The sequence below is a fragment of the Pelodiscus sinensis genome, chromosome 1, assembly GCF_052426305.1.
Source record: "Pelodiscus sinensis isolate ZL-2025 chromosome 1, ASM5242630v1, whole genome shotgun sequence".
Lineage (NCBI taxonomy): Eukaryota > Metazoa > Chordata > Testudines > Trionychidae > Pelodiscus > Pelodiscus sinensis.
The window spans coordinates 87,294,802-87,316,069 of record NC_143052.1 but is presented as its reverse complement, the minus strand read 5'-3'; the positions used below and the strand labels follow the sequence as shown (position 1 = coordinate 87,316,069).

General features: G+C 45.0%; 1 protein-coding gene across 4 annotated transcripts in view; it reads right to left on the bottom strand.

The window, feature by feature from the left end:
• Nucleotides 1–21,268, bottom strand: part of CNOT4 (CCR4-NOT transcription complex subunit 4) — an 88,578-nt gene that overhangs the window by 48,011 nt on the left and 19,299 nt on the right. For all 4 annotated transcript variants that reach the window (XM_075934354.2, XM_075934366.2, XM_075934359.2 and 1 more), the window contains exon 2: nucleotides 8,996–9,263. In XM_075934354.2, coding sequence (XP_075790469.1) covers nucleotides 8,996–9,169 — 174 coding nt within the window. In that variant the 5' untranslated portion in view covers nucleotides 9,170–9,263. The remainder of the gene's footprint in view (nucleotides 1–8,995; nucleotides 9,264–21,268) is intronic.

Genomic DNA, 21,268 nt, shown 5'->3' with positions numbered 1-21,268 from the left:
GCTGTCTTCAACAGTAGATGTCTAAGAACAAGGGGCCATAGGTTGAAAGCGTGGCATAGTTAGGCTCTTTAAAACTAAACTGCAAGAGATTTAATGTTAAGATTGCATATGCTTTTGAGGAATCTGTTGGATAATTGAAAGCAGTATCTCTATCTGCTGGGAGAAAGCCATTATGGCAGCAAGATATACTTTGAGCTGAGAGATAGCCCTGCCCTCTGAGACTGAGTATGTAGGCTAGCACAACAGGGAGGAAGGAAGATACCAGGGGTAACTTGTTTGGAATTATACCAAATCTAGAATCTTTTTCCATTTTGCAGTAGCTGGTATTCTAGATAATACCACTTCTTGTACCTCCTTGGAGCAGCAGCTCTGTGTGTTGGAACCATGAAGGAGCTATGTCTTGAGTCAAAGGATCTGCAGGTTGGAAGTGGAAAGTTTGTCAGTTCTTGCATTTTCTAAGAGAATCTGTAGAGTCTGCCACCTCTTGTGAGATCATGAAGGTGTGTACAAATCATCTGCCATAGATGGCGGAGGGGGCATCATTCCCTTGCCTCATGAGGAGATGGAGATACTGGTTGGCAGCCGTCGTCCCTCTAAGCTGCACAGCAGCAGAGCCTCACAGATGATTAATCATCCACGCCCAGTCAGAGGCTCAGGGCTCCATGCACAGAGCTCACTGATTGGGCCAGGGCTAATTAATTAACTGTGAAGTTATGCCACCATGCAGCTTAGAGAGTTTACACTGCCAACCAGTGTGCCAGGGAATATAAAGCATGGCTGTTTAAACAGGTAACCAATAAGCATGAGCTCATCCATTACCTAAACAGTTACAGGCAGCTCCCAGTCCAGCTTCCAGGGACCAGGCTGCTACCCTGTACTGCCACTTCTGTACCAGGTACTGGTGAGGTCCAGCTACTAGCTAGGGATGTAAAAGAGTAGTCGAGTCAACTACTTCCATTCCCCACCCTCTCTTGCTGCCTCTCTATCAGAAGCCAGTCTCAGTCCCAGCTATCGCTGTGTCCAGGAGCTACCCCTGCTTCAGCTCTGCAGTTTAAATGTAGGAGGAGCTGGGCTGCTTGTGAACCTGGCTCTTACTACATTTAAACCGCAGAGCCACAGAGGGGGTAGCTCCTTCTAAAAGCCTTCCCTTACCAACTAATCATGTAGTTGATACAAATTTTATCAAATACAATATTACTCAATTACTCGCCTCTAACATCCTTACTCCTGGCGCAAACCAGTCCCCAGGGAGCCGACCCACATTGCTACCTCTATCAGAAGCAGCAGTGCGGAATGGGATCCAGTATACATGGGAAGCCAGCTTAAAAGTTGGCTCCAAGTGTGCACTGCCTCCAGGGAAGCTGACTGCCACCCTGTGGTGCAGGTGACATTTTTCAGTCGTTACATGATTAGCCAATTACCCCCATTAACATCCGTAGTGCAAACTCTTTTTGTTGGGCCTCAGGCTCCTCATGTTCTCTTGAGGTTTTGGATGCAGAGGTAGGAGACCATAATCTTATCAATGCTTGCTAGGAGACACCAAATATCTAAGTAGTATGATGCCTATAGGCAGCCCACATTCCCAGTAGGATGGTACCCATGAATGGTCACACCATGGAGGTTGACGTCTGAACTAATGGTATTACTAAGAAGTAGATGTACAGACTGACCATGGAGAGGGTAGTGACAGGCTATTATCCTAATCACTGAGTCCTCGCTGAATGTTGTTAAACAAGGAGACTAGAAGGAGATCATGGATGCCAGCGGTGATTCTGGGGATCAAGATTACTTAGTACTGTGAGCCTGGTATCAAGCAGTGGAGAAACTCTGGAAGGGTCTCAGCTACTATAAGATCACTGGGAAAATGAAACTCCTGTAACACCACTGTGACCAGCACCATCAGGAGTTGTCTGTGCTGACTCACCGATACTGAGAAAGTTGGCAGAGATCTTATATGAGATGATCAAGCCAACTAGAATTGTTTGGAAGTTGTTGGTACCAAGGATGTCCATTTCAGTGCTGCTTTAGCAGAAACAGTATCTCTGCTCATCCCTCACAGACAGTGCCACTGCTTAAGAGCCTGTGCCTTCAAGTTCTTAGGCAAGGTCTGCATCCAAGGATTCATGGATCTTCTGGGTACCACCGTGCTTTGGAGCCACTGGTGCTGGCTGACTGACCATGCCAAAGATCACTACGGATCCGTTTGAGTGCTTGTAGCCCTCTTTTTGAAATGTTTGCAAGAGGAGTCTGAAGACTTCCTTCTTGGCTCTCCCTCCTTAGAAGCAGAAGGCTCTTGGAAACAACCGTCACCACTGAGACTGATAATCAGGGTCAAACACTAGCTTAAGAGCATGTTCCATGAAGAAGAGTTTCAACTTTAACACGTTTTTTTTCAGGATCTAGACTTTCTGCCAGAGAAAGACATTAAAGGCACACTTCTGTAGAATGTAAGCATCTCCTAGGCACCAGACGCAGCAGCAGTTTCATCTGTAACTGGTACTGCCTTGCTGCAGGAGAGAAATTGTTTCAACCCAGGGCAGCTAGGCATGATCCTGACCTAAGTTCACCGTAAGCAGTGCACCTGCTTGGCCGTGCAGCAGTTTTCTGAGTTCTGCTCAGAAATTCAAAGCTCCCATTCAGGCAGAGAGCTCGGCTGTCCAGCGGGGGCAGGAGCATCGTCTCATTAAGAAAGAAGCTAAACAGAGCTGCTACATGCTTGAAACTGAGCAGATCCCAGAGCAGGTAAAAAAGTAAGGAGTAAGTGGCTGGCAGGTTGGAGGAGGGGGGCAAAGGAGGAGGAGGAAGGAGGGATGGAGTAATTGGCTGAGGAGTCAAAGGGGAGTAGAGTTTGGACAGTCCCATCTGGGTGAGGAGAGAGGGACAAACTCAGCACTCAAGCTTCCCGGGTGGGTTGGGGAAAGAAGGGGTGGGTGGGGGCATCTGTGCAGTGAGGTGGAGGTAAGGGGCAGTTTGTTTTGGGGTGTCTGAACTCACTTGATGCAGTCCTATCTAGCTGGATTGTGGAAACAGGCTGCAAGGTATGCGTGTACTAGGACATTTGCATGATTACATTTCAAACAGTTTATATAGGTGTTAATGGCTTAAGAAAAAATATTTTAGCAGAAGTTTTTTTTGGAGTGTTGCAGAAATCAAACTGATCTTGTTTTTTAAAAAATCCTGTGTTATTAATACATACATGGTATATTGTATTGCATTAAGGCCAGATCTTTGCTATGTGGTAGAGTTCTTGCTCCTATGAGTCAGAAGTAGCAAGTACTAGGTGTGATGCTAGTTGTTTTGTAGGATGAAACCTTATTTGCAAGCTCTTTGAAACATGCATCTGTCTACAAACCCTGAAGCCATGTGTTAATTTGTTCTGGGGCTTCTACTCTGAGTTCTGTTAGTCTCTAAGGGACTGCAGGACCATTCGTTGTTTAAGTTTTCAGTTACAGACTAACTACTCCTCTGAGTTCTGTTTTTACAACACAGATACTAAACACTCCACAGAGAAACTGTATAAGCCTTAGCAAATGCCTTTTACTCTTTCCAGTGTCAGTAAATATTGTACAAGTCATGCTCTTCTTGCAAATACTATTTCTAGTTTATTCAGATTTGTTTAGCATCTTAAAGCTGAGCTATATGTGAATAATGTACATTTTGGTGTGTTTACTAGCTTGATTTAGAAAGGATGATACATGTATTCCAAGGGTCTTGTTAATTTTCTTTATTGATTTCATATTAAATGTTGTAAGCATTGCTCCTTGTTAACTATCCCTTGTATTAATATATTTTCTTCCACACATGAACTGTGTGTTATTCGTATTGCGGGTGCACATCCTCACACAACCACCTCAGTACTGGAGTTGCACATAAGAAATTTGAACCTGCCCAAGGATAGAAAATGTTAGAGCAAACACTGACCGACTGGAGGCAATTCCCAGACAGGTGATTAAAAAAGTTTAATAGTTAAAAAAAATCCCGGAAACCCTATAAAAATAAGAAAAATCTAATGGAAACACTAAAAGATAAGAAACGCATCTCAAATTCTGAAGTAGAGAAAGCAGGAGTGCTATTTTCTCTGTCTCATGCCATAGGTGGCCAAGAAGGAATTGGGGGTGGTTTTCCCTACACAGCCCTAGTTAGCCTCAAGGCAGAGTACAATGCAGGGAGAGTGCATTTGCAGGCAAATGACCACTGCTAACAAAATCTCCAACTAGAGGCATAGAGTGGAAGCACTAACTGAATACTTGCACCATTTTGGGAAGTTCCACATCACCTGCATGAGAGCTACATTTGCTGTAGGGGAAAAAAAAAGGGGGGGGGGGAGGAGTTTGTACCAAGAAAGGTTTCTACTCAGGTTAGCCACCAGTCAGTTAGGCATCAGTGGGATGGTAAACCCTCGAATATAATAGAGATTAAGTATTTCAGGTGCATGCAATCAAACTAGCAAACACTTGCAAGATCACTGAGGATTTGAACAGCTGGGTTTCCTGAACAACTAGAGTTTCAGATTAACCCATGTGCACCTGATGAAGCCCAGGAACAAACAAAGAAGTCTACCATGCCATGACAAAAAATTTACAGGATTCTGGTGTATCATTCCTGGATATTTACTGAAGTGGGCAAAGGCAGGCAAAGGGCTCAGTACCAAAATTATTTGAAGACAACTTTTCAGGAATGGGCAGAGGAGCACTTTCTATTTTACAGATTCTCAACAATAGCATATCAACTGATTCAATTAAGCTGTCACATCCACATTTCACAAGCCCAGACAATGGTACAACTACAAAGTGAATGCAGAAAGGTGATCAAGTGTGCCTTTGAAAGGCTGAAAGCAAAGTCTATGTACCTGCTGGAATATAGTGAACAGTGTCATACCACCATCTCCTTTTATTCTGTCCAATATTGCGAAAGCAAAGGAGATGTTGGACAACGGACAGAAGGCAGCAAGAGTCTTGCAGCAAAGAATGAGTGGACAAAGGTGTGCCACCAAAAATGAAACTATTATGAACACTACTTGTAATAGGCATATGAACCAAATCAGAGATGCTTTGTGCTCATATTCTACCATTACAGGAATGCAAGAGGATAGATGCTCTTAATGCCTGAAGGCAGCATACTGAAATGTTAGCAGTTTTAACAGCACTGATTCTAGAGTTGCTAGTGGGTTTGATACCAGGAAGAAACTGGTTCTTAATAGGGATGTTAAAGTGTGTTTAATTATATAACCACTGAAAGTTTCAGCAGTTACATAGTTACACCGCTGTTGGCTTCCTGCACATATCAGCTCCTGCCTTCCCTCCGCATGCTGCTGCCTCTGATACAAAGGCAGCAGCACAGGGGGCTCCTCAGGAGTATGTACACATGGATAACCTTCACATTAACTAATAATTAATCATGTAAGCAGTTACTTTTGAACTAGGGATGTGAAAGTGTATTACTAGCATTTAGATGCTTTTGCACACAGGATATGGGTGTAGTAAAGCAGAGTTGTGTAAGGTAATTCAACTATGTCTGCTGAAATCTTAACTGAGAAATTATGCAAACCAATTTTACTGTAAAACATGGAAGCCACCTTCAAAAAAGAGCAGCTAACAAAACACCAAGCATGGGTGGCCGGTAACTTAGACAAGGGAAGGCACAACCTTCCCAAAACCGTCTACACACCCGATTGCCTAAGGTTTGGCAGCCAGAACACTGGGGAGGGAGAGGGACTGTGGCATGGCAGCCCAGCTCCCCAGCCACAGGGGAGTGTCTGGCTGGGACCACAGCACAGCAGCCCTGGCTCTCCACATAGCCAGGAAGGGAGTGAGCAGGGCTTGGCTCCAGGGGTTGAGCCTCAGACAGAGGAAGGGGAGGGGCTGGGGCTTGCCTTCCCCAGCTGAGCTTTCATCCAATAATCATGACAAGCCAGATTTTGTTTTAGGCTGAAATGTGGGCTAACTGTGCCAACTGCTGTTAGCCCTGCATGTACTCCACCAAAGTTCACAGGGGAACGGTCTTAGTCTCATTCCTTATCATGATGTGCATAGCTCCTCACACATTCTTTGTCCTCTTGCATAACTTTCTCTTGGCTTTTAAAGAGAAGTTGCATTTTCTTTCAAATTTAAAAAGATCCCTTTCCATATTTTTCTGAATGTTGAAAAACAGATCTAGTTTGTTTCTTGCCAAGGGATCTGTCAAGCACTCTGTTTCTTGTATTCCCAAATGCATGGTCACATTCCTGTCATGTACTGGATGTGCTAAATATTTTCCAGCTGTTGCCTCGTTGCAGAAGTGGTCTCTGAAATGAGAAATATGGAGTGAGGCTTATATTCATGAACCACTGCCTGCTGCCTCCCCCTGCCAGAGCCTTTTCCTTCAACAGAGAAAGGCTTTAGGAGAGGGATACTACACTGCTAAAAACAGCAGTACAGACAGGAAGGACATTGCTTGGACACAGACAGCCATACAAGACACATGCCCTTCTGGCACATTTCTTTCCTCTAAGCAATGGCTTACCAGCTACCCAGGTGTTTATACCCATGCTTGTGAAGTGTTTAGTAAAATGTACTGTACACCACATCATATAGTGCAATTAGTCGTATAATGGTCTCATGGCATGGCTCAGCTAGCAGGGTACTCCTGCCCTCTGAACAACTGATCCATGTCAGTGAATGTGGAAACAGTGATAGGTATGTGTGGAACTTACAAAACTACCAATATCAAGAGGATGAGAGAATTGGAGGGCTGATGCACCAGGGAATCCAGAAAAGGCAGGTGGTAACAAAGGACTTCTATCTTCACATGATGCTACATCTTCATCCTGTTTCACACCACTAAGAATGTTCAAGTGAACCCAGAAAACTGCTTCCAAAACCCCAATCATGCAAAAGCCTGGGTTAAAAAAACAAACACAAATACCTTGCGCAGATCTCGTCTCCAACGGTGTCATTTTCAAACCCACATGACCACTTTTGCTACAGCTGTTGTCTCTGGAGTTTTAGACAGATGTTAATGGGATCCTGGCAGAGCCCCTGGCATTCATGGGTTTGGTCCATGCCACTCCACTGGATTCACAGAGCACCATGGGAAGTGGTGTTTTCTTCTCTTCTCTCCAAGTTCCTGAACAGCCCAGGGTGGATGCCATGGTTCTGTCCAGAAGCATATTGTGTTCCAAAGACAGGAGAGTGCCAAGAACATTGTCTGGTTCATTGTAAGGGCAGGTTTTCCTCTTGCCCTGGAATTGCTGTTGGCATCCTCAACTTTATTAATGCTGCATCAGCAGTCCTATTTTCACCCAGCACTATTTTCCTGAGCAAGTTATATCCAGTTCAGCAAGGCATTCAGACCCCAGCCATGAGCCAAAGTGTTCCAAATTACAGCGGTCAGCTATAACAATCACCTTAATCCAGACATTCATGAGTGCCTGGAAGTCTGCTGAGGAATATCTGGCAGCTTCTACTGTGGCTTGAGACATGCTCCAAAGCCAGCTTGGAAGCACACAAGTAAATCACTGAAGAATGAATACCAACAAGTAGTGTGGTACAAGAACATCTCATGGGCATGAAGCAATATTTGTACATGCAAAAAGATTCCAGAAAGCTTGTCCTCAAGCCAGCAGAGTATAGTAGGTAAATCAGACAGGCTCTATAAGCAGTGACCAATACTGTGGGACTGTAGCAGAAGGAATAATCATATCATTGGCATTGTTATAACAGAATGTAATGTCCACAATGACAATGCACTGGTGAAGACAGTGACTGATGACACTGGTTAGTATTCCTCGTAGGAAGTCCAATCCAAACAGTGATAACTTCTGCGCACCACTGATAACACCCATATGTCGACGTGTGGGGCTTTTCAGGCTTGCAAAGAGTCCCAACAGTGGTCAGCATGCCAAATTTCTCTACTGTAGACAAGGCCCAAAGGAACAGAGTAAAGTGACAGAAAGTGTATATGGAAGAGTAAGGCAGCAAGTGCACAGATGCAGGTATAGCAGAATTACTTAGGGCCTAAAAAGGGAGCTAGAATTCATGCCATAAGAGACAAGATGCCAATGAAGGGAGTCAGTGAGAACAGGGACATGCTTAGAATAGAAAAAAAAGGAGGCTTCTGTAGCTGCGTTTAGAGGGAATAAGGTGAGAAGCAAGACGACCAGAGGGGAAGTTATAATAATTAAAGGAGACATTACTGAAGAGGTGAGATAGGTAATGAAGCAACAGAGTTTAGATGAGACTACATGAAGAGAAAAGTCAATGATTCTAAGGTTGTGACCAAGAGAGACTGGAAGGTCAGCAGATTTGAAGACCAGTTTTAAAGAGTTTAAGGGAGACTCAGACAACCAAAATATGTCAGGTAACTGGAGTTATGACTTGGTCCATTCTGTCCAGTCACAAGTAGGATACTCAAAATCCATCTGAGCATTTGGTGACAGAGGTACAAGCCCCATCGAGACTTCTCACCAAGAGCTAATGGCCTGTAAAAGTGGGTGTCAAAAATGCAAAGCTCTGGTTCAAGAGGTACAGCAAAAAGGGATGCTTTATGAATTCCCACACAGCTGTACCACCATATCCTCACTTGCAGCATATCCTGCTTTTTCAATCCTCACTATCCAGTGACACCACAGTGCATCACTATCCTGATTCCCAGATATTCTCTCAAGTTCTCCCTTAACTCTACCCATACATCTCAGTCCTGAACTGCTCCCTTCACTGCTATTCAGCTTCCCGATATATTCCACAGAGACTACTAGTTGAATAATGATTTTGATAGGTACAGATGGGATCCATACAATGAGATGCTCACACCAGATCTACACTATCATTTGAAGCAACAGATCCACAGGGTTGTTGTTCCAGTCCTGCCCACCTCTCCACACCGGAAGCAGCCAAAATAGGCTGCCCAAGAGCTGGCTCAAGCACTCGGAGACAGGATAAGGGGTGCCCATAAGAGTACTAACCAATCAAGACCCTCATGACATATGCAAGCCACGCAGTTATTCCAGGATATTTACCTTTCTGCAAGCAGGACAAAGTCCATTCTCATCAGTGCGGATACGATGCCAACAGAAGCGGCAGATTTGGTAGCCACAGGTGCAAGGGAAGAAGTTGATGTCATCAATCTCCAGGGGCTCCATGCAAAGGGGGCATTCCACAGGATCTTCCTTCACATCAGGGCTGCGAGACATCTTCACGTGTTTGCAGAGCAGCAAAAAAGTTTATAATAACTTAAGGGAGCAGAAAGGTCTGCACTGAAAATTAAAAATGGAGCAACTTGAAGATCTGCAAGAAAGACAGACAAGTGTGTTACTAACTTAGTATTTACGCATTTTTATTTTATTTATTTATTTGTAGGCACACAGAATAACACCAACACTCCGAAGAAAAGATTTAGATTTGAGTGTATCCTTTCAATTATCCATAGGCTCTCTTCTCTCTACCACCAGAGTTTTTCCCACATCTGTTCACTAAGTCAAATTTGGGCTGCTTTTACTTCGAGTCACAAGAACGGTCGAGAAAAATTCAGCTATTGGTGTTGCCCTACCTACCAAGAGCGCATTGCTCTGACTGTTGTGACCAAGTGCCCTTGCTGGACAAATCCTAGGTTTGAGATTTTGCAGATGAACACAAATACCTAAAAGCAATACATGGAGTATATGCAAAGCTTCCTGGATATATTTACGGACTGTGTGACGTCATCTACTGCAACAGAAGGAAGAATCCTGAACTCAGGATTTGGCAATGAAGTGAAAAAATGAACTTAAAGTACTTGAGATTTGGAATCATGTCTGGATCATTGGTTCAAATCCATTCAGTCAATAGGCTAAGAAACCTTTTATAAGCATAGAACTTTAACACAGCAGTGAAAGCTCTTTTCCTCAACTCCTGACCTGAAGCAACTTTATGAGAGGGGATTTCAATTTGTGTCTATTGCATTCTTGGGCACTGCCTAAAGTAGCAAAGGCTGCCCATCAACTGATCATCCCACTGTGAAGACACTAGCCTACTACTATTTTTCTAGTGGCATCACTGTGAATTTGGCACTCCTGAAAAGCTTCATTAACACTGGCAGGTTCTGTCAGCTTATCATTGCATTTGTTGGTAACAGCCAAGTTTTGAAAATACCTTCTACTGTAATATCCATTTGTAGTGCTCTACTTGTTCCAAAAGGATAGCTTTTAGAAAAGGTTTTCAACAACTGTTCTTTACTAAAATGTAAAGTTTGTAAAGCAACAGAAAAATCAATTCAGCTGCTTATGTGCACACAGAGAGGGCTGGAGTAAGTGTTTCTTGCTTTAAAAAAATCATTGTTTCAGTTCTGTGATTAGAAAAAGGTTACTTTTATATTTGAAACTTGGTAGGCAGACATTGAGAACATTGCCTGTGAGGATGTAGAGCAGTGCTCTGTAATCATGGGGCCCACTTCCACTTACATCTTAAATTCTTAAAGCTCATACTTTAGCCAACCACTGGCAAGGGCCAGGAAGATAATTTCCCAATGATTCTGAGAGGTTTTTCCCTCCTCCTGAACAAAGATGGACAGCCACAGCTAGAGACTGCAAACTGTTGGGGTGGGGCTCTACCCATTAACACCTCTCTATGTGAGCAAAAACCAACTAGCCAAGCACCTGATAATCAGGGTCCAATGATAATGGATTGTGGGTCATGAAATAATTTTCCCCCAGGTCAGATTAGCAGTGATGTTAGGGGATGGGGCAGAATTCACATTCCTCTATAGCTATGGTGTTCAACCAGTTCTGAAGCAGTTACCACTATGCTCTAGTGAACAAACCATACTCAACCAGCCAAATAGCCACATGTGGCAAGGGGCTAGCGTGTTGGCCACCACGGCCTTACTGCATCTGAGTACAGATCACATTTGTCTCCTTTAATCATTTCCCAGTCTTGGAAGAGGTTTTGAGCACCATCTAAGGTCACATCTCCACTTGCCATGATGGAGATTGATCTTCTGGCATTCGATTTAGTGGTCTAGTAAAGACCGGCTAAATCAAATGTTTAAGGTACCCTGGTCAGCTTGGATATTCCTTCTTGTCAGCTTCCCTTACTCCTTGTGACTGCAATGTTTGCTCCCATTGACCTCCATGATGAAGACGGTGCCGAGCTCAGCTTAAGGTGTGTGACTCCAGTTGCATCATTTTAAATAGTTGGAGCTGCATACCTTAAACCGATCTTCCAGGTCTAGTATAGACTTGGCCATAGAGAAGTACTGGTCCTCAAGTACATGAAGTCACATGCAGTTCTGGTTTAAAAAAGTGATACTGTATATTTAGATTACCACTATCTTTAGTGCTCACTTAGGCAAATGAGTCCCTCAGCATATTTTTTGCCAAGAAAACTCATAGTGTTGACATAGCCATAATGCTGAGGTTAAAAGCAGCAGACTTCTCAAGGGCAGTACCATTCTAGTTGGCATGCACCAGTAATGCTGAGGTTAAAAGCAGCAGACTTCTCAAGGGCAGTACCATTCTAGTTGGCATGCACCAGTAATGCTGAGGTTAAAAGCAGCAGACTTCTCAAGGGCAGTACCATTCTAGTTGGCATGCACCAGTAATATTTCCTGTGGTTCAGTCCCCCTATCCTATATACAGGCAGTCCCCGACTTACGCGGATCCAACTTATGTCGGATCCGCACTTACGAACGGGGCTCTCTCGCCCCGGAGCTCACAGGCAGCGGTCAGCCACCACGACCTCCGGGGCGAGAAAAGCTGCTCCCGGTGCCCCTGGTCTGCTGGGGACCGTCTCCAGCAGACCAGGGGCATCGGGAGCAAAGCCGCAGCCCTGGCGGGTTTGCTCGCGGTGCCCCTGGTCTGCTGGAGACGGTTCCCAGCAGACCAGGGGAACTGCGAGCAAACCCACAGCAGCGGCAGGTTCCCAGAGCAAAGCCTCAGAAGCGCGGGGACCCTGCCACAGCTGTGGGTTTGCTCCCGGTGCCCCTGGTCTGCTGGGAATCGTCTCCAGCAAACCAGGGGCACCGGGAGCAAAGCGGTCCAGCGCCAGAGCAAAGCCTCAGAGGCGAGGCACCCCCCCGCTGCCGCTTTGTTCCCTGTGTCCCTGGTCTGCTGGGGGGGGGGTGCGCAGCTAGTGTGCCCCCCCCAGCAGACGAGGCTTTTGTTGTGGACCCTGGGGCAGAGCAGCTGGGGCGCTGCCGGTTGGTCCTGCAGCGCCGCTCTGGGCACTACTGGACCAACCCGGCAGCACCCCAGCTGCTCTGCCCCGGCGTCCTGATTCAGCCGCTGCTGGTCAGTTTCAGCAGCAGCTGAATCAGGACTCCTGGGGCAGAGCAGCTGGGGTGCTGCTGGGTTGGTCCAGTAGCGCCGAGGAGCGGTGCTACTGGAGCAACCCAGCAGCACCCCAGCTGCTCTGCCCCAGACGTCCCCAAGTCAGCCGTTGCCGAAACTGACCAGCGCTGACTACAGGAAGCCCGAGGCACAGTTGCTCTGCCCCGGGCTTCCTGGAATCAGCAGCTGATCAGTTTCAGCAGCAGCTGACTTGGGGTTCTTAAGTTGAATCTGTATGTAAGTCAGAACTGGCGGTCAGTTTCAGCAGCAGCTGAATCTGGACGCCAGTTCCGACTTACATACAGATTCAACTGAACAAACCTACAGTCCCTATCTTGTACATAACCCGGGGACTGCCTGTACATCCCTTTCCTTCCTACTTGAGTCCGTTGAAAGGCAAAAAACATAGGAATCAGAATTGTTACAACACAATTCTTTTATTAGTGGCACTATGACGACAGTACCCAGAGAACCTATCATATTCAGGGCTTTTCTGTAGTATGTTCTATACTGAACAATTTGAAAGACAGTACATGTCTTGGAATTTGCGCTTATTTATGTATCTGCCTTGTTTCTCTTGTTTAAAAAGGTACCTTAATACTTTGCTAGTTTTACTGAACAGATGCATGTAATATCAAGTTAATGCTTCCATTAAAACCTTACATTTTACATGTCCTAACACTGCATTTGCAAAAGTTAATACAGTTACTGCACTTATTTAAACTTATCAGTTTTGTCGGAAGTAGATTAACTTGAAGTGGTGCAATTAGTTTTTATCTAGGAAGTGCTGGGAGAATTAAATCAAATCTGAAGAAATGCTATAAGTCTAATCAAATCTAATGTCCAAAATAGTCAGCAAGCAAACAATTCATTCTGTTGAAAGGTCTACTTACTCCATTGCATATTCAGCAAATTTAAGGTTATTGAAAGATGTCTGTCAAGCAATGCCAATGTTAGTGAAAGTATTTTTTTTGAATTACAATTTTAAAAGAATGCCAAAATTTTTAATAATTCAGCTGTGACAAATGAAGTTGCTTTAACAGAGGGTCGAAATAGCAAGTACCGGTTCATGAAAAACTGATGACTTATTAGCCAGTGCCACTGAGACATGCAGACAGACTTTCTAGCAAAACTTCAAAGTGATTAACATTTATGAGCTGTTTAAGTTAACACCAAGAGTTCAGCAGCTGCTGGTAATAAAAACAGTAGATTGCTTCCTAATCTGCCTTAGGCCTGTTTTATATTCCAGCCAAGGGTAAAGAGCAGCTGTGGTTTTGAAACAAAGAGAAAAGCAGTATGTCCTGATGTATTAACACTCCTGGAATCATGATACACTTCAGTGGAATCTCTTTAAATTGCCTTTTCCAGAATAAAGAAACAGTGTGTCATTTCCACAGCTGAACAATGCTCATTTTCCACAATGGAATAGTAAATAGAAGGCAGAACAAAGCAGCATTAGTGAACTTTTCATACAGAAACACTAAAATAGGGATATTAAATCATCAATAAGACCATACTAGTTGATGGGCAATTCACAGTATTTGTATGACTGTTTCCATCTTGGTTTTCCTACTGTATCACATCCCATTTTAATATCTTATCTTGCATTTAATCAAAAGTATCGAGATTTCAAAGTCACATTCCAAAAGAAAGTAAATCAACTACAGGTTGAACCTCTGTTGTCTAGGACTTTCTGGGCCAGCACCATCCATGTCTTCTAGGACCACGGATGTTGCAGGACTAGAGACCCCCCCAGTGGCAGGGGTTGCTAGTGGCTCGGAGCGGAGCCTTTGGAGTCCATAGCCGGGGACCACCACAGCCTGTGAAGCCAAAAGCTCCAGCAAGGGCCACCACAGCTCATGGGGCCAAAAGAGTAGGGAGAAAATTCTTGGGGATTTCCCTGCATGGCTGAAAGGTTTTACCCTATTACAGATTTAGTTCAGGTACAGACCCTGCCACTCCTTTCCCCCTATTTCACTACTAATTAGTGGGACAGTGGAGGTGGTACAGCAGTGGTATGCTATCTTTCATATTTAAGGTTTTCAAGGGACGACCAATCTCACCACAACTCCTTGTTACTCAATCTAAAGGGCACAAGCAAGAGATAGGGTTTGGGATGGAAAAAAAACAAGCCTACATTTGCCAAAAGGGGACAGCACTCTTATTCTGCAGGTGAATGAGTGAAGTTCTTCTAAACATTTTCCTGCAGGAAAGGGGCTAAATCCCCAGACTACTTGGGACTTTTTTTGGCAGGGAGGGGGAGAGAAGAGATAGTGTGCTGGTCTTGCTGCTCCCACTCAAATCTTGGGAAGCAGAGTAACTGATAACTTATCCTCAGTTTCATTTTTGATGGAGTTTACACCACCATCTCTCAGAAGACCTCTGGCCACCAGTGATCTCTAAAATGAGGAAGTCTAGGTGAGTTTCCATTTTTGTTTCACTGAATGCTGTAACATACCAGAAAAGTGAAGTGGGTCAACAAAATTTTCTGCCTAATACTACAGCTACTGTCAGCACAGACTGAAGTGCCCATTTTACTGGAAATCCCCATTTTCACTCAATGGTAAGTTTCAATTATCTTTTAAAGCTTATGGACATAAATAAGCATTTATGTCTAAAAGGCAGCAGACTTGCTAACTCACTGAACTGGTAGGCAAGATCCCATGGGAAGCAAGTCTATAGGAAAAGACTAAGGAGAGTTGGTAGATTATTTCTTTACAGCAAACTATCCCAATGACCAGGAAAGAAAATGCAGAATCAGTCGTGACTCTGCATTTTAAATGTAGAAGTAAAAACTGGGCGGCTCCTACTACATTTAAAATGCAGAGCCGCAGCGGGGATAGCTCCTGGACCGGTGCGAGCTGGGACCGAGTGCTTTCCTTTATCAACTAATTGTGTAGTTGATAAAGGGGCCTTCAAACATCCAGTTTTATTTTCATTTGTTCTGTAGATAAGGCAAGGGGTTTATTTCCTACTTCCTTACTGCTGCCACTCTAGTTAAAGAGTAAATCATATTGGGTATGTCTACACTACAATGTTAGTTCGAACTAACGTCCGTTAGTTCGAACTAACATTCATAGCCGCTACACTAGCGCTCCGCTAGTTCGAATCTGAATCGAACTAGCAGAGCGCTTAGTTCGAACTAGATAAACCTCATTTTATGAGCATTAAGCCTAGTTCAAACTAGCTAGTTCGAATTAAGGGCTGTGTAGCCCCTTAATTCGAACTAGTGGGAGGCTAGCCCTCCCCAGCTTTCCCTGGTGGCCACTCTGGCCAACACCAGGGAAACTCTATGCCCCCCTCCCGGCCCCGGACCCCTTAAAGGGGCACGGGCTGGCTACGGTGCCCGTGCCAGGTGCAAGCCTGCCAGCACCCAGCAAGCAGACCCTGCACCTGGCACGGCACAGAGCCACCCACCCGATGTCCCCCAGCCCACCCCCCTCTTCCCAGGACCAGGCTGGCAGCTCCCGGGAGCTTGCCCTGGACCGCAAGAGGCGGGCACCTTCCTGGGCTAGTGCGGACATCGTGGACCTTGTCCACGATCTCCGCACTAGGCACAGGAAAGTGGCCGTCTAGGGCAGGAGAGCTGCCAGCCTGGCCACCCAGGAGCAGGTGTGCATGAAAATCAAGGGGGTCCACTGAGACCCGAGCCCTGAGCTTACAATGGCCATCCTGGGTCAGACCAAAGGTCCATCTAGCCCAGTAGCTTGTCTGCCAACAGTGGCCAACCCTAGGGACCCTGGAGGGGATGGACCGAAGACAGTGACCAAGCCATTTGTCTCGTGCCATCCCTCTCCAGCCTTCCACAAACCTTGGGCAGGGACACCACTCCTACCCCCTGGCTAAGACTACTCCATGGACCCAACCTCCATGACTTGATCTCGCTTCCCTTTAAACTCTGTTCTAGTTGTAGCCTTCACAGCCTCCTGCAGCAAGGAGTTCTGCAGGTTAACTACTTGCTTTGTGAAGAACAACTTTCTCTTACTAGTTTGAAGCCTGCTATCCATTCCTTTCCTTTGGTGTCCTCTAGTCCTTCGTTATGGGAACTAATGAAGAACTTTTCTGAATGCACCCTCTCCACCCAACCCCTGCTTTTAGAGACCTCTATCCTGTCCCCCCCTCTGTCTCCTCTTTTCTAAGCTGAACAGTCCCAGTCTCTGTAGCCTCTCTTCATCTGGGACCTGTTCCCAACCCCTGATCATGTTAGTTGCCCTCCCCTCTCCCAGCCTTTATCTTCCCCTCTCCCACCTCCTTTTCCCAGTCTCCCCCAGTTTTGTTCAATAAAGACAGAGTCAATGTTGGAAGAAACGTTATCTTTATTTTGTACATCAATAAGAAGGGGGGCTAGGGAAGGGTAAGTGGAAGGTGGTGAGGGAGGAATGGGGTACGAGCCCCCGATGGGGAGGACTGGGCTGGCTCTGCGGGCATCTGGGGGTGGAAGCTCTCCTGCAGCCCCCCGATTGCCCCCTCTCCCCAGATGGCAGCCTGCGGCAAGTGCAGCCGGGCTGATGGCCGAGTGGTGTGATGTGCCCAGTGTGGGTACTCCGGGCACTCCAAGCCAGGACTAGTTTTCAAGCGGGGCACCCCTGAGAACTGTCTGTCCGGGGTGGGGGTCGGGACCCTTTAAGCGCAGCCCTCGGCTAGCCTGAGACAGCATCTCCACGCTCTAAGTCCTCCTCTGATGCCCTGCCGGCACTGCTTCCGGCCAACCTTAAGCCCTGTTCAGAGTCCACTCAATGTGGACTGGCTAGTTCGAATTAGCAAAACGCTAATTCGAACTAGTTTTTAGTTCTAGACGCGTTAGTTCGAATTAGCTTAGTTCGAATTAACTAATTCGAACTAAGTTAGTTCGAACTAGCGCTGTAGTGTAGACATACCCATTGGTAGTTGAAAAGTCCATGCAATTCCTACCCTAAAGTTAGGCAATTTGCTTCTCCCTCAGTACTTGTTCTGGAAGAACCAATTGCTATATTGTGGTCTGCAGTAACAACTTGAACACAATACAACCACTGTGTGAGTGTCAGGAATTGAAGGGTGGACAGAATCGTTTAAGGATAACAATCAAGCAGGCATCTCAATATCCTCCAGTACCAGACAATACCCACTAGGAACATACACTGGCAAAAATTCAAGCCACAAACCAGTCAGCATAATGACCCCCAAAAGAGAGTTCTCTATATAAAGTTTGAGACTAAAGCCATTATACACAGCTAAATAGCACATACCATACATAACGCACATCCTTTGAAATCTGTTCGAGATTATGTATTCTACAGGAAATGATTCAGTGTGCCATAGACTTCCATTAATCTTTACAGGCTAGGAATAGAACCATCCGACCACTTGTCCACAAGCAGCCAAGATTTCAGGTCTTCTCAAACATGGAAACGTGCTTACCCCAGTATCCCAACTATTATTCTCTCAACTGAAGTGATACTATTTTGCAAGTGAAAAGCAATTTCACTGAATTCTGATTGATTTGAACTATACTACTAGTTTTTCATTTTTATTTGTGTTTGTGTTCAAATTAGTTGCTTTACATTTAGTTTCACCACCTTTTATTGGCAACTGAGCAGCATTTTCAATTTAATTGAAAGACAGAAATTAGGTTTATCTTTTAAGATTCAAGTTCAGAAATTCAGTATCTAAACATTATAATGTCCATCTGACTTGAAATCAAGATCTCATCATGCAACACTAGTTTACATCTTCACTAGAGCTGCCCGCTGTCAAGTGGTCACTAGGACAGTGCCACTAAGATGATTGTTGCCAGTCCCCTTTTCAAACCAGTAAATTCTGACAGGGTTGGACCATTGTACTTGGGCCACTCAAACTTATCTTTATGAAGCCCTAGCATATATTTTGCTACATGTGTGCATAGGTTCACCTGGATTGATTTTCCTATGAAAGATGCACATGCCACTACTTCTGGGAGCTGCTTGAAATGCCACTAGGAGCTTCCACCTCTAATCCACTCCCAGCCTCCCCCACCCCAACTCCTTGATCTCAGCCCAGAGCACTCTCCTTAACTTCAAATCCTTTATTCCTGTCTCCATCCCAGAACCCACATCCCAGCTGGTACACTCACCTCCTTTTGCATCCCAACACACTGCCTAAAGCTGAAGCCTCCTCCTGCACTTGGAACCCCTCATCTTCACCCCAGAGCTCATGCCCTCATCCCCTCCTGCATCCCAGCCCTTTCAGCCAGCCCAGTTGAAGTAAGCAAGTAAGTGAGGATGAGGAGAGCAAGTGAGCAGGGCAAAAAAAAATTTTTTTGGCATGGAAGTAGAAAGTTGGCAATTAATTTCCACCAAGAACAATTTATGCTGAAAAGCAGATGGGCATAGTGGTTAACAGCTTTTTAAAAAAATGCACGTGCAGTAATTTGAGAGTTGTAATATTGAATTCTAAAGACTGTCACTGACAGAGGGCACTCAACATCTATTTGAAGTAGTCCAACAGACTGTCAGATTCTGTTTTACCATAATGGACCAATACTTTAGTCATTAAGCTATGACTGCAACAATTTCCATGGAAATTGTGGCCTGGTGATTCTGCCATCCATATGTTCAAAACACATTTTTCTGTACCTTTGCCACTAAAGACTCAAAAAAACATACCTAATTCAAGGGTGCCATCTCTAATAGGGATTTATGGGCCAATATAGTCGGATTGCTTTTAGGGATGTGAAAGTAACAGGGTACATAGGGTTCATAGTTAACTGATGAGCCCAGGCTTATTGGTTAACATTCATGATTGCATACAGGTGCCTGGTACGCATGGAGAACCACTTTAAAAGCCAGCTCCCTGCATGCATTGGCTCCCAAGGAGCTGCCTGCCACCCTGTGCTGCTGCCTCTGGAGAATGAGGCAGGTGAGAGCTGGTTCACATGGGGAGCCAGCTCAAAAGCCAACTCCCTGTGCACACAGGCTCCTGTGAGTAACCACTGAAATTTCAGTGGTTACATGGTTAATTACATGCATTTTAACATCCCTAATTGCTTTGGGTTCCAACCTTGCCCTTTTTTCATTTGTGCAAAGAGTAACAAGATCTCCTTGAAGAGGGGAAACAAACTTCACTCTTAACAGCATTAAGATTATGAAATAGTGTACATGCAAATTTGTTTGCCTTAAGGTCATCCCTGAGGCAGCATCAGTCCCTAAACTCAATTTCTACATATATCCACACACACATTTTAAAGGGCTGAAATTCAAGTAACTTTTTTGCTTTTACCACCATCAGTGTTCTGTCCAGACTAGCAATCAAATTTACATAGTAGATACCTACAATATAGTTTACCACTGTCTCAAATATATCAGCTTCAGAGGGGTAGTCACATTAGTCTGTAACAGGAAAAACGTAAACAAATAGTCTAGTAGCACCTTAAAGACTAACAAAACATGGAAATGGTATAATGAGCATCTACTTTTTTTTAAGTCTTTCAGGTGCTACTAAACTATTGAAGTTTTCAAATACATCAGTAAGCTAGACCAAATTACTTAAGGCCAGTTTTTAATTAGGTTCTTCTCCCTTAATTCTTGCAACCTCCTAATGTTAATCCACACAGTACCAACAGTGTCTCAGATTCCATTTACTGTATATTGTGGAAGTGCAAGTTCTCTTCCCACACAAACCTCATGTACAGTTACTCTTGATCACGTGCAGTCCAATTAGTGGGATCTTCTGCAAGCACAATAAAAAGGAGCTATATACATTTGATACACTTACCTCGGAGATTCTACATCTGCCTCCATCAAGTCTCACTTTGTGAATGGCAATATCATTTGATCAAAGATTAAGGTAATTTTTGATCTGTACCTTGTATTTCAAGATCTCTCAAATGGAAGTCAAGTTTAGTTACTAAAAGGCGTTAAGCAAAATGGAAAATATATAGCTCTCATGTTTCCTTTAGTGGAGCAATTAAACTATAGGAACTTGAATAGTCCTTTCACGTACACATAAGGAATCTGTACTAATATCTTACATGTAGCTATCATTAAGCAGCTGAAGACCTGAGACCACTACTAGTCTCACGTGCCAGGACTATGTCACTTTCTCCATACGCCCCCACTTGTCTGTATCCATCTTTCTTTTATTATATTTAGAGATACCAGGCTCTTTGGAGTATGGAATATTTTGTTCATTGTGCTAGGTGCTGTACAAACAAAAGCCCAAGTCCATGACTTGGACGCGTGTATAAAGCCCGTGGCAACGAGCCACTCAGCCAAGGTCAACAAATTCAGATTAGCCCATCTTGCACTAGTGCTCTAAAAATAGATGTGTAGGCAGCATTTTCCCGTTTTTAGCTCAAGCTCTGAAGCCCAATTCCCTCCCTAGGCTTCAGAGCTCAAGTTGCACCCTCAAAGTGCTATCAACAGACATTGTTACAGCACTAGCACAATCCCAACTCATGAACCTGGGCTAGGAGGCTCACTGCTACAGGCTATGCAGACACAACATACCTTTAGGCAAGGGTGGGCAATATTTTTTGATGGGGGGGGGGGGCCACTCCAAGAATTTGTAAAGTGGCCATGATATTAATGGAGGAGGTGCGGGATCTGGGATAGAGGCTGGGTACAGACAGAGCGTGGGGTCTGGGAGGGAGTTTGGGTGAAGGAGGCAGTTGTAACCTGCAGCATTGGCCTAGGGTGCAGGAGATTGGGCTGTGACCTAGGGCAGGGAACCGTGGTACAGGAGGGGGTGCCAGGGACTGGGTGCAGGAGGGGGGCAGAGGGTTGGGGAAGGGAAAGTTTGTTGTGCCACAGGCAGGCTCTGGCCAACAGACATACCAGACAGCAGTTTCTCAGGCAGGCAAGCAAGGAGCCTACCCCACTCCTGCACAGGGTGCAGTCATGTGCTTTGTGAATAATTACAAGTGAATAACTGAGCCTGAAGAGGAGGGGGCATAGTGCTTCATGGCTGCTTGTTATTTAAACAGGTAGCTCCCATTGGCCAGTTTCTGGCCAGAAACCAGTCAATGGGATTGTG